At 43.0% G+C, this 14,345-nt stretch overlaps 1 protein-coding gene across 6 annotated transcripts in view; it reads right to left on the reverse strand.

The window, feature by feature from the left end:
- Positions 1–14,345, reverse strand: part of Gabra5 (gamma-aminobutyric acid type A receptor alpha5 subunit) — an 85,650-nt gene that overhangs the window by 4,544 nt on the left and 66,761 nt on the right. For all 6 annotated transcript variants that reach the window (XM_005357818.3, XM_005357817.3, XM_013350237.2 and 3 more), the window contains 2 exons: positions 13,843–13,995; positions 8,370–8,581 (listed from right to left, as the gene is read on the reverse strand). In XM_005357818.3, the coding sequence (XP_005357875.1) occupies positions 8,370–8,581; positions 13,843–13,995 (365 nt within the window). The remainder of the gene's footprint in view (positions 1–8,369; positions 8,582–13,842; positions 13,996–14,345) is intronic.

The following is a 14,345-nucleotide window of genomic DNA, read 5'->3' on the forward strand; positions in this document are numbered from 1 at the left end:
AAGGAAACTACCCATGCTAGGAAATAGAAGCAATAAAGAAAGTACAAATAGAAAAAATTCAGGAAATGGGTGAGCAAACTGGAACTACAGACACAAGCATATTCAATGGAATACAGTAGATGGAAGAAGAATCTCAGGCATTGAAGATACACCAGAAGAAACAGATTCATTGGTTAAAAAAATGTCAAATCACAAAAATTCCTAACACAGAACATCAAGGAAATCTGGGACACCATGAAAAGATCAAATCTAGAATAGTAGGAATAGAAGAAGGAATCTCAGCTCAAAAAAGAAAATATATTTAACAAAATCATAGAAGAAAGTTTCCCTAACCTAAATAAGGATATGCCCATGAAGTTAAAAGAATTTTACAGAACACCAAACAGATTAGATCAGAAAAGAGAGTCCCCACATGACATAATAATCAAAACACTAAACACAGAGAACAAAGAAAGAATATTAAAAAGCTGCAAGGGAAAACGCTCAAGTAATATATGAAGGCAGACCTATAAGAATAACACTGACTTCTCAATGGAGACTCTAAAAGTTAGAAGGGCCTGAACAGATGTCTTGATTCTAAGAGACCACAGATGCTAGCCCAGACTAATATACCCAGCAAAACTTACAGTCACCATAGATGGAGAAAACACAATATTTCACGACAATATCAAATTTAAACAATATATATTCACAAATATAGCCCTATATAAGATACTAGAAGGAAAACTACAGTCAAAAGAAGTTAACTAATACACATACAAACATAGTTAATAGATAATCACACATCAGCAAAACCCAAGGAAAGGAAATACACCACACACACACAAAACACACACACATGACAACTACCAGTAACAACAACTTAATAACAGGAATTAACAATCAGTTATTAATATCTCTCAATATTAATATAATCAATTTGCCAATAAAATGACAAAAGTTAACAGTATGCACATGAAAACAGGATCCATCCTTTTGCTGCATAAAAAAACACTCCTCAGCCGGGCAGTGGTGGCGCACCCCTTTAATCCCAGCACTTGGGAGGCAGAGGCAGGCAGATCTCTGTGAGTTCGAGACCAGCCTGGTCTACAAGAGCTAGTTCCAGGACAGGCTCCAAAACCACAGAGAAACCCTGTCTTGAAAAACAAAAAACAAACAAACAAAAAAAAAAAACACTCCTCAACATCAAAGAATAAAGGATCGGACAAAATTTTCCAGTCAAATGAACATAACTAGAAAGCTGGTATAGCTATCCTAATATCTAATAAAATAGACTTTAAACCAAAATTAATCAAAAGAGATTGTGGTGATTTGAAAAACAATGGTCTCCAAAGGGAGTGACACTATTAGGAGGTGTGGCCTTGTTGAAATAGGTGTAACCTTGCTGGAGGAAGTTTGTCACTGTAGTGGCAGGTTTTGAGATCTCTTTTGCTCAAGCTTCATTGATTGTGGCATTCAGTCTACTTCCTGTTTCCTATATATCAACATGTAGCTACTTCTTCTCCAGCACCATGCTGCATGGTGCCATTCTCCCCGACATGATGATAATGTACTACACCTCTGAAACTGTAAGCTGCCCCTCAGTTAAATGTTTTCCTTTATAAGAGTTGCTGTGGTCACAGTGTCTCTTCACAGCAATAGAAACCCTAACTAAGACATACATGCAGAATGATATTTCATACACATTAAAGGAAAAATCCATCAGGATGACATCTCAATTCTGAACCTCTATGACCCAAATACAAGGGTACTGATATTTGTAAAAATAAACATTACTAAAGATTAAATCACACATCATACAAACTCCACACTTTAATAGTGGGAGACTTCAACACTGCACTCTCACCAATGGACAGGACTTCCAGACAGAAACTAAACAGATAAATAACAGAACTAACAGATATTATGATTCAACTGGACCTAACAGATTTCTATAGAATATTTCACCCAAACACAAAAGAATATACCTTCTCAGCACCTCATCAAACCTTCTCCAAGGCTGATCATATATTTGGTCGCAAAGCAAGTCTCAAAAGGTCGCCAAAAAGAAACATTTTCAACACTGATTATGTTTGAAAATATGCATAATAAAATGCTGGCTTAAGTTGTTCATTTCAATTTCATTATCAAAATAATACCATCCCATTAAACAAAGTTTAAGTAAAACATAGCATTGTAAGTTATAAAGACTACGTCAGCCACGAAGGATGTGGAAAGGTAACAGGGAGAGAGCAAAGAGAGTGGGGGTGCAGATGAGAATAGAGGAAAATCAAGCACAAAGCCAGATGCTCAGACCACAGTGGATTAAAGTCGGATTTCAGCAATAGAAACACTAGAAAGCCTACAAATTCACGGAACTGAACAATTCTCTACTGAATTATCACTGAGTCGAGGGACAAATATGAAAGAAGCTAAAGGCTTCCTAGAATCCAATGGAAATAAATGCACAAAGTGCGCCTACTTATGGACCAAACACATAGAAGTGGTGCTAAGATGAAAGCTTAGCAGTAAGTGCCTGCGGGAAGAAAGGAGGGAATTCTCAGACAACAGACTTAATAGCACATCTGAAAGCTCTAGAGTAAAAAAAAAAAAAACAGACACATCCAAGAGAGATAGAAAGAGTGAAACAATCAAACTCAGTGTTGAAATATATAAAGTAGAAAAAAAAAAGAAAACAATACAAGGAATCGACGAAACAAAGAGTTGGTTCTTTGAGGAAATCAGAGAGACCGACGACCCTTAGCCAAACTAACTAAAAGGTAGAGAGAAAAATATCCGAATGAACAAAATCAGAAATGAAAAGGGGTATATAACAATAGACACTGAGGAAATCCAAAGGATCATTAGGTCACAATGTCAAAAACCTTTACTCCACAACAGTGAAAAATCTAAAAGAAATGATCATTCAAAGCCTTCCCCAAACACACACACCAAAAAACGGTCGAGGGCCAGATAGTTTAAATGCAGAATTCTACCAGTTCTTTAAACAAGAGCCAAAACCAATACTCAAATTATTCCACAAAGTAGAAACAGAAAGAACAGCGCCCAATTCATTTATGAGGCCATAGTCACCCTGATATCCAAACCACAAAAAGACTCAACAAAGAAAGAGAATTATAGATCAAGTACTTTCATGAACATCGATGCGAAAATATTCAATAAAATACTTGCAGACTGTCTTAGGGTTTCTGTTTCTGTGAGAAGACACCATGACCATGGCAACTCTTATAATGATTATAATTATAATTTGGGTGGCTCGCAAACAGTTTCAGAGGTTTGGTCCATTATCATCACGACAGGGAGCTTGGCTGTATGCAAGCAGTCATGGTACCAGAGTAGTGGCGAAAAGTCCTACATCTTGCAGGTAACAGGAAGTCAACTGAGCCACTCTGTGGTATCCTAAGCATAGGAAACCTCAAAACCTGCCCCCACAGTGACACACTTCCTTCAGCAAGGCCACACCTACTCCAACAAAGCCACACTTCCTGACAGTGTCACTATCTTTGGGGGTCATTTTTTTTTTCAAACTACCACACAAACCAAATCCAAGAATACATCAAAAATACCATACACCATGATAAAGTGAGTTTCATTCCAGAGATGCAGGGATGGTTCAACTTACAAAACTCTATCAATGTAGTCCACCATACAAACAAACTGAAAAGAAAACCCCACATGATCATCTCACTGAAGCTGAAAAAGCCTTTGACAAAATCCAGAACCCCTTCATGACAAAGGTCTTGGAAAGATCAGGAATAAAAGGAACATACCTAAACACAATAAAGTCAATATGTATCAAGTCAATAACCAACATCAAATTAAACTGAGAGAAACTCAAAGAAATTCCATGAATATGAGGGACAAAAAAAGCTGTTCACTCTCTATATATATATTCAATAAAGTACTTGAAGTTTTAGCTAGAGGTCAAGGATATACAAATTGGAAAGGAAGAAGCCAAAGTATTGCTATTTGCATTTGATATGATACTATATATGACCCCCAAAATCCTACCAGGGAACTTCTACAGTGATAAACACCTTCAGTGTAGTGGCTTGATACAAGATGAACTAAAAAACATTCTGTATCCCTCCTTTATATAAATTATCAGGAGACTGAGAAAGAAATCAGGAAAACATCACTCTTCACAATAGCCACAAATAGTATGAAATATCTTGGTATATCTCTAACAAAGCAAGTGAAAGAACTGTATGACAAGAACTTCAAAATCTTTGAAGAAAGAATTTGGAGGAGATATTAAAGGGTGGAAAGATCTCCTATGCTCAGGGATTGATAGGATTAATATAGTAAAAAAAATGGCCATCTTACAAAGAGCAATTTACAGATTCGATGCAATCCTTACTATATTTCCATCACAATACTTTCCAGACCTTCAAATACTCAGCTTCATATGGAAAAACAAAAACCCAAGGATAGCTAAAACAATCCCTCACAGTAAAACAACTTCTGGAGTTATCACCATGCCTGATTTCAATCTGTGCTATGGAGCAATACTAATACAAATTGCATGGTATTGCATTAAGAACTGACAGGTTCATCAAAGGAATCAAATTGAATAACCTGTTAGTGTAAGTCCACACTCCTATGGACACCCAATTTTTCAACAAAAGAAACCAAAACTACACAATGGAGAAAAGAAAACATCTTCAACAAATGATGCCAGTCTAACTGGATGTCTGTAGGTAGAACAGTGAAAATAGATTCACCCTGCACAAAATTCTAGTCCTAGTGGATCAAAGACCTGAACATAATACCGGATACACTGAACCCGACAGTAGAGAAAGTAGGAACAGTCTCGAATGCATTGGCACAAGAGAAAACCTCATGAACAGAACACAAATCATGCAGGCATTAAGATCAACAATTAATAAATGGGAACTCATGAACTAAAAAGCTTCTGTAAGGCAAAGGACACTATCAATAGGACAAAAGGGCAGCCTACAAAATGGGAAAAAAGTTTCAGCAACCCTACATCTGACAGGTCTAATATCAAAAACATATAAAGAACTGAAGAACCTAGATATCAACTAATGAAATAATTCAATTAACAAATGGGTTATAGAACTAATCAGAAAATTCTCAACAGAAGAATCTCAAAAGGCCAAGAAACACTTAAAGAAATATTCAACATTCTTAGCCATCAGGGAAATGCAAATCAAAACAACTCTGAGATTCCATCTTATACCAGTCAGTATGGGTAAGATCAATACCCAAGTGATAAGTTTATGTGGGAGAGGATATGGACCACTGCCACACTCCTCCTTTGATAGTGGGAATACAAGCTTTCCCAGTCACTTTGGAAATTAATATGGTGGTTTCTCAGAAAATTAAGAATTGGTCTACCTCAAGTACCAGCTATGCTAATCCTAGGCATATACCCAAAAGATTCTCCACCACTAAACTATGTTCATAGCAGCCTTATTAATAATAGCCAGAAACTGAAAACAGAGACTAACTGACAACCAGGGAGCCTGCATGGAATTAGCCTAGGCTTTCTGCATATTCATTAGAGTTGTGCAACTTGGTCTTCTTGTGAGACTCCTAACAATGAGAACGGGGGATGTCTCTGACTCTGTGGCCTGCTTTTGGGACCCTTTCCTTTCACCATACTGCCTCATTCAGCCTAGTCTCACTACAACTTGATATACCATGGCTGGTTGATATCCATAGGATACCGTTGTCTCTGAAGAGAAACAGTGGAGGAGGAGTGGTTGGTTGGTGTCAGGGGAGGCTGGGAAGAGGGAAGGGAAGGGAAACTTCGGTTGGGATGTAAAAACAAAATTGAAAAAAAAAGTTTGGTAAGAGTCACTATCAGTCAAGACAAGCTGCCTCATAAACTCAAACCATATGGACAACCTACAAGCAGCAGACACCAGCCAGGCTACTTGGAAGACTCCAGCCACCCAAACCAACTGGAGACAATTCCTGAGCTATTGGGCTATCTGCAGGCTGTGCAGTGTGCTCTAACTTTCCAGCTTTCGCAAGCTGTCACCCATGGACTTTGACAGTTCAGCTGCCTCTGAGCCAGCTGCGTTCCTGAAAGTCACTCCCCACCCATGTTCTTTTACCCCAGGATATCCCCTTGGCTCACTGTGTTGGATTCAGAGCAATGTGCACTTTGCTCTGTGATTGGTTCCCTATCTGGAGTTAGTGATGCATTTTCAGGTCTCCCCAGGAAAAATGTCACTCAATGCCCATACGTCAACTAATGAGGCAGGAGCATCAGTTCCCTGCCATTGCTTGCTTCAGGGCTTAACTCTGGGCCATTTGAGGCTCTGCTGAAGCCTGTACACAGACTATCATCACACGGTGCAAGCATCATCATCTTCTGCCTCATCCCACTCCTCCCTCCTTTCTTGGGGATAGGAAGTAGTGGGGAACAGAGCCCTTTTTCTGACAGTGCTCTCTACTTGTGATAGCCACCTCATGGGAACACCACTAGGGTGTGCTCATTCTTACTTGGTCCCTGGGTCACAGAGTGTGCTGACCTGCCTGATGGCACGATACCTCAACACAAAGAGCCTTCCCAGCACCGGGGTAGGGCTCAGCACTGGCGAAAAACTCATCAACTTGAAGTTCCATAGGGCTGACCAATGCATTGTGTCGGATTAGCCAACCCATGTTGCCTTTGCTTGCCCCATCCAGGCCCTCACACAGACCAACAGACAAGTCACACGGAACCTGGATTGGTTGTATCAGCGCTGGACCTAACAGCATACTAGGTCTTGCTATCAGCCCAAGACCTCACAGGCCACCTGGACTCAGGGGGGTCTTTACCCTTTGATTGTGCAATGGCATCTCAAGAGTGTTTCCACTCAGATTTGACCAACTCCACTCCATCACCGTGTGGCCCTTAAAAGTTCAGGAAGCCGGCAAGCCTTTACTTTAGTAACACGAGGTAGCTTGGTTAGACCTAGCTTTCCACGTTATTCATGTTTCTTCCCAACGAACAGCCTTCTTGATACCTTGGCTACTCTTGATAAGTCTCAAAGTCTGAGGATGCCCTGTCTCTACAAATGGTTCCCAGCTCCCCACAATCAGCCACAATAGCTAAGACATTTGTGTCTTCCCAGACCCTGAAAACAAACCCAAAGAGGCCCCGTGAAGAAGAGTAGGCATGGCGGCAAGTGAGACATCAAGCGTGACATTCAGACATAAAGGGAGCTTGGATGAAAAAGTTCGGTGTTGGTAAGCATATTTCCATGAACTTCCACTTAGGAACGGTGGTACACCTCCAAACAAGGCTTCTGTTGTCAGCATCTCCCTCCTGTCTCCCAGTTCCTGCATCCCTGTCCTCTTACACAGCCACAGCCAGGAGGAATTTGAGGTACGGCTCTTAATAGCACAGGGCATGGGGAGTGGAATATCGTACTCGGAAAAGACAAGAGTTCATGGTAAAGTCAGAACCTATGGACTTTTTTTCTTTCAGAAAAAAATATAATATCCAATTCTAGACAACAATCCCAGACAAGCAAGAACTGAAGATGGGGTAGAAGCAGATGATTCCTGTGGTAGGGAAGTGCCCAGGTCTACCAGCTGGTGTGATTCGGGACTTCTAATTCTATCCATGCATAATCCTGTCTGAATTCCTTTCAGGATCATTTCCCAGAAGAAAGGTTAAGATTTCCTTTCAAAATTCCCATGAAGATACTGCCCCCCCCCTTCTCTCAGTACAAAGAACTTGCTTTAATATCAGATGTGTGCATGGTCTGATTAGCAGGTTATCATTGGTGGTTTGATTTTCTGTGCACATACGTTTTCTCATCTCCCCCCCCCCCACACACAGGAAGCAATCCAGCTGGGGACCTTATGCTGCTCTTTCTTCTCAACTGTTCTTCAGATTTGAGCAAAGTCATGTGTGAAGACCGTTCGACTGTGGGACGCTTCACACCACTGCCTGCCTGAGTGGGCCAGATCATTTCCTTGGAGCGCTGGGTCTTTCGGCTGATGGACAACTTTCATTAAGCTCTCCATCCTTTCCGAGACGGGATGGCTGCCTCAGAGGATGTAGTGCACGGCCCAGTGACTAAAGACCACGTGACCTGAGGCTCACACCCTGACACGTCATCCCTAGGGAGACAGGACTGTTTGTACAAAAATAAGCAGTTTGAATATAAGAAGTAAGTTGGAGTCATTCACTGAACACCAGACATTTGGCTTGGATGAAATTGATTGCAAATAAATTAGACCATCTGTAAGAACCTGTAAAAGCTTTGCAGCCAAGTGGAAAGATCATTCTGCGGAGAGAGCTGGGAAAGGAAACCCCTTGTTGGTCATTTGGACCTCAAATTAGGCCCACTTCCTTTGTCAATGGAACCCGAAAAAAGGGAGGGTAATAAGCCGTCTGTTACCTTGATTTTGGCTGCTTCCAGGGCCTTCTTGCCATCCCAGGCCCATCCTCTCTTGGTAAAGTAGTTGACTGTGGCAAATTCAATCAGAGCAGAGAAGACAAATGCATAGCAGACCGCGATGAACCAGTCCATGGCTGTGGCATAGGCCACCTTGGGCAGCGAGTTCCGGGCACTGATGCTGAGCGTCGTCATGGTCAGCACTGTGGTCACTCCTGCTCAGAGCGGGACGCGGGGAGAGGGCAGAAGACAACGTGGGAAGAGAGACCAGTGGTCTTTCCCGGAACTCCCTCCCTGAACACAACAGAACACAAGGCCTCTTTCCTTAGCCTCAGCTGACTCCTTTCCCCCCGAATGCACCCGCGAGTATCGCATTTTCTGCAGTGAGAACATTACTTTATTAATTGCTCCTGCTGTCCCCTTCCTCTATAATACAAACTGAGGAGGGCACGGGTTTTGGTCCGAGTTCTTTATAACTATGCTCTTTTATATGAATAGGTGTGGGAAATCATTGATACTGGCAAAGACGTTTTAGATGAGTGTTCTGTCTCTGTGGGACTCAAGCAAGAATACTGGAAAAGTGAGCACGCCTTTCACCCAGGACTCGGTGTGCTTCTTAGAGATTTCCTGTATACCTTGAAAGCAGGGGCCTGCAACGGGATGATGCACTGTGTTTCTTTCTTATACAATGACTGCACAGAGATGTCGGTGATAGCTGAGTATCACTGCATTGGGATGGGTGCTTCACTCCTTCAAAGCAGTGACGGTATCTGCTTGAGCCTGCTGTGGTTCTAGAGAGACACTGTGGTGGCTTCACTGAAAATCCAGGTTGCTTGACTTTTTAATGGGGAGATCAGTGTGACCAGCCAAGTGCCAGTCTCTTACCTAAGCTTCTAAGGGTACTCTACCCACCATGCAGGAACAGTTGAAATTTTACAGGCACTTTGTGTACCTCAATTCCCACCTTGCGAAGAAACAGCCGATAGCTAGAAACAGAACTGGGGACTCTTGCAATTAGACAGTCTCTCTTCTTTCACACTTCTGTGATATGGACCCATGCATGGGATGTGGCTGGAACGGACCTGTATGAGCCAAACTGTGTTGCCCTTCAAAACTGGCACACTGAGAAGTCCCAATCTCAACTACCTAGGACTGTGAACTTGTAAGAAAACTAGACTCTGAAGGAGCAATGACTTCAGCAGAGAGCCGATGTCATTTTCCTTTAAAAGAGGAAATTCTGGCTAAGCATGCACCCAGGGCAAACACTGGCAGTGCACAAGCACAAACCCTAGGCCTGTCAAAAGCCAGAGCAGACTCCTGGATCACAGACTGTTGCGGAATATTAGGTGAAGATGTGCTATGTTCTTTTATGCTGGGGAACATTTGTTTCGGGATGCAAAGATGTGTTGCATTCTTTTATGCTACATTTGTTTAGCTCTGCGAAGCTATGTTACCTTGCCTGCCTAAAACACCTGATTGAGCTACTGAAGAGCTGAATGGCCACTAGCGAGGCTAAAGAAGGATAGGCGGGGCTGGCAGGCCAAGAGGAGAAATAGAAGGAGAAGAGGCAGAGAAAGAAAAAGGGGAGGACTTCAGGGGTCAGCCACCCAGCCGGCATTGGAGTAAGACATAAAAAAGGACATATAGAATAGAGAAAAGTAAAGGCCCTGAGGCAAAAGGTAGATGGGATATTTTAAGTTAAGCAAAGCTGGCTAGAAACAAGTCAAGCTAAGGTCAGGCATTCATAACTAAGAATAAGTCTCCATGTATTTATTTGAGAGCTGGGTTGTAGGCCCGCAAAGAGAAAAATAAAAACAACTAAAAGAGACTCCTTCAAGTCTCAGTATGAACCAACCCTACCAGCATCTTGACCTTGGGTTCCTAACATCCAGGACCCAGAGACAACAGAGCTATGTTTCTACGCCAGCCAGTGCTAGAACTTTCTACAGATGTCACGTGGAACTATTACTACAAAGAAACTCAACCGAGCCAATGGTGGGCCAGCAGGTAGGAGACCTACAATGGAACATGGAAGCTATATGGAATTAATGCCTGGGGAGGCATCCTGATTTGACATCTTAATTTTTCTTAGCAACTCAGCTAATGGCTTATGCTGAGGAAACAGTTCTCTGTAGAGGCTCAAACAGACCTCTTCTTGGGCCGCTTAATGTTTGAACATGTGCTGGGAATCTCTAAGAGGACGTCAACGGACTATTACAGGCAGGTTTGTTCACACTTTCCCCAGTCTCAGTAAGACATGTCCACTAAAGAGTTTATTAAGCCCATCACCTTAGTGAGTGACTGCCTCCTGGACATGAGCCAATCTCTACATGTTGATTACATGTTCTAAGTTAAGCTGTGGTAAGGCAGGTGACAGCCAGGAGTGGAGTGATGAGCAGGGGGTCCCAGGGCCCTTGGTCTTCTCATGTACCATCAGGATAAGGTGCATGCAAACACCTTTCTACTGTGGAAGGAAAAATCTAGATGTAGGAGCTAGTGTGTGAACTGTACTTCACCGCACACAAAGGTAGGAGACTCTGTCACAGCTAACCTGCAAAATTGCCTGTCCTATGTCTTCTTAAATGGGAGGCTTAGACAAGTCTCAGTCCAAAGATCCCCTAGTGTTAAAGGTTAGGTCCCCAACCCCAGGTGGTAGAGAGTAGCAAATAGTTTTCCAGTCATGGGGCGGGTCGTGATCTAAAAAGGGACAATGGGGTCCAGCTTCTGTTTTTCTCTGTCTCTTTGTCTTTCAGCTTCGCTATGTCTGTTGTAGTTTGAATGCAACTGGCCCTCTGAGCTTGTAGGGAGTGGCACTTTAGGAGGCGTAAGTGTGGCATTGTTGGGGAAGGCATGTCCCTGTAGGGGTGGGTGTTGAGGGCTCATATATACAAGCCATGCCCAGTGCCTCAGACCGCTTCCTGTTGCCTGCAAGATGTTGGACTCTCAGCTCCTTCTCCAGCACCATGTCTGCCTGCACGCTGCCATGTCTCATCCCACCATGATGCTAATGGACTGAACCTGTGAACTGTCAGCAAGCCATCCAATGAAATGTTTCCTCTAGAAGAATTGCTGTGGTCATGGTGTCTCTACACAGCAGTACAAAACCCTAAGACAATGTCTGTGCCTTTGACTCTGTTTCTGACTCTCATTGTCTCTGTTCCCGTCACACACACACACACACACACACACACACACACACACACACACACACACTAGCCATGAGGTAAATATGTTTGCCATGATGTGTTTCCTTGCCACAGGACCAGAATCAACAGAGACAATGACCGTGGACTAAAATCGGCTAAAACTGAGCTCAAACAACTCTTTCTTCTTTTAAGGTTAGTAGAGTTACTTTAGTGATCAGTAATTTTTTTTTTTAAGATTAGCAACTATGCTACAATAACAAAGAGACGACCAGTGCAGTGAGCTTCAAGGTGAGAGAGTCAAACCACCACTATGGCAAAGAATCTCCTAAGAGAGATCCTGCTGCATCTAATATCTGAGGGACACATAATGACAGTTTTCTAGATTGTTCTTCGGTAGTATCATTTTTCCATAGCTATTTCCTCTGAATAGAAACATTTATATCCGGAAGGCCCTTAAGTCTCAGAGATTTGCCTCAGATTACAAGTCTCGGGAAGCTTAGAGGCTATAAGGGCCTTCCTCCAGGTTATGTAAGCAGAGGACAATTGCCAGGGAAGAGTGGGCTCATGACGGACCTGGCTGCGTGCTGACAGGGGATCAGCTCTCATGTGTCATCAGCTCGCTTCTGCACGGAAACTCGCACCTGTGAACCTGTAAGTTACCCTATGAGATAAACTCACTGGCTCACCATGATAGCTTTGGGTGGAATCATTTCTTGAGTCTGTCACTGGTGTATCGCCTGGGATAGACAGACGTTTCTCATGCCTCCCAGGAAAAGTCATTCACTAGTTACCATTGGTATCTGTTGAGGACAGGTTCGGGGACCACGTCAGGTTCCCAAGCCCATACACACGCGAGCCTCATAGAGAATGGCTCAGTGTCTGCATGGAACCTTCAGGCAGTCTCTGACATATAGTGAGCCATATCTCGAGGCCTCACAATAACTTATTTAATGTTACCATCAGGTAAAGACTTGCTGCACTCTATTTTTGAGAAACAATAGGGAGACAGCTTGTACACGTTCAGTACAGCTGCGGTGGCATTTTGAATGTTTTCCACCTGTGGTTGGCTGAGACTGAGCATGCGGTGCCTGCAGACACTGATGGCTGGAAGTGGGTTTCCATCTACCCTCTGGGGGACGTCCTAGTGTTCTTACAATGGAATGACTGTCTATTTTGTGGAAGATCTTAAAGTGGGGTGCACGTTTCAAAGGGAACCGCGTGAAAATTCATATACAAATCACCTGCTTGGGAAAATACCACTGTGCCCAGCCTAGGAGCGTAGTTGAGGTGTAAACCTACTTCCCTACTGTTCATGAGGATCTGGATTTGATCTCCAGTGGAAAGGAGGTAGGAACAAGAAAGGGGAGAGGGTATGCTTATAATTTCACATCTTCAAAGTATCTTCTAAAATGGAGATAATTATCAAGCAGAACAAATATCATTCCCTAAACTCTCATTCAAAGAGAAATCTCATTTCTTAATCTTAAAATTTAAACTAATTGCTCAGTTTGCTTCCCAGGTCACAGTGGACAGGCATGATATTAATGTGGTCACGATAATAGTTAGCTTCCCATCACTCTTACAAAATACCTGAGATAATTAACTTAAAAAGAAGACACGTTTGCTTTGGTTTGCATTTTGGGGGTTTTAGGTCATGGTCAGCTGGTTCTGCTGATTTGGGGGCTGAGGGAGAACAGGAGTCATGGCCGGAACATGGACTGGTCCAGTGTCTCACTTCGTGGTGGCCAAGAACAAAGAGACTAGAGTCCCACAGTCCTCTTCAGGGCTGTAGCTCTAAAGGCCTGACTTACACTAGCTCCATCATCTGAAAGCCCCAGCTCCCCTGCACAGTGCCAAGATGGGAAATGGTACAATAATCGCACCAGCATCTTAAACCTGAACACCTGGCTTGCAGAACAAGCACACAGTGCCCTGACAAACAGATGTTGTGAAGAGCTGAGAACCGCAGCGTGCTGTGCAGAACACCCTAAGCTCTTGAGACACAACCTAGCTAACATAAAACTATGTTGCAGAAGAAGAGCTTAGCCAGCTGCCATCCCACATAGCCCTTGCTTCCTCTTCCTCCTCCTAACCCAATAAAAGACCCCCCAGTCCGTATGAGAGGCGCTCTCACTATGTGCATGGGGTGAGCCTTTCTCAGGTTTTCCTGAGTAAACCCGTCTGCCCTGATGAGCCCATTACCATGTCCTGATTCCTTTCCTACGATGCTACCTAGTAAGGACCATCCCTTTAACACACACAGTTCAAATGCAGCTGCAGCGTTAGTTTCTGTTCAGACCAACGTCAAGGCCTGATTTGTGGGTACTCACCAAAAACCGTCCTAGCTGGGACAGACTCTCGATTTAGCCAAAAGGACACCTGGGATAAGATGACCGTCATGATGCAAGGAAGGTAGGTCTGGATGACAAAGTACCCGATCTTCCTCTTCAAGTGGAAATGGGCAGTCATGATTGTGTATTCGCCTGCAGACATACATGGAGATCATGCAGATCAGTTCTCCCCCTGGGCCAGGGTTACTGTCCTCCCCAGAGGCGTCCACAATGCTTCCTTCATCTGCCTTCAATCAAGCCAGTGCTTAATTGGGTTATTTGTCTAGGTAGCTGGTAGCAGGGGGTGTCAGGGCTTTTGTAGATTCCACTTTTGTTGTTTGTGTAATAATGTCTTTGAGGACTTCATACAAGAGCACTGCCTCATTTTTAGCCCCCTCCTCCCACATCCTCATCCTAAATTCAGGATATCATCTTTAATTACTTTTGTTACAGTATGAACATAAATGTATATGCAAATGCATATGTACAATTTATTGTGCCTG

Source organism: Microtus ochrogaster, chromosome 22 (genome assembly GCF_000317375.1).
Source record: "Microtus ochrogaster isolate Prairie Vole_2 chromosome 22, MicOch1.0, whole genome shotgun sequence".
Taxonomy (NCBI): domain Eukaryota; kingdom Metazoa; phylum Chordata; class Mammalia; order Rodentia; family Cricetidae; genus Microtus; species Microtus ochrogaster.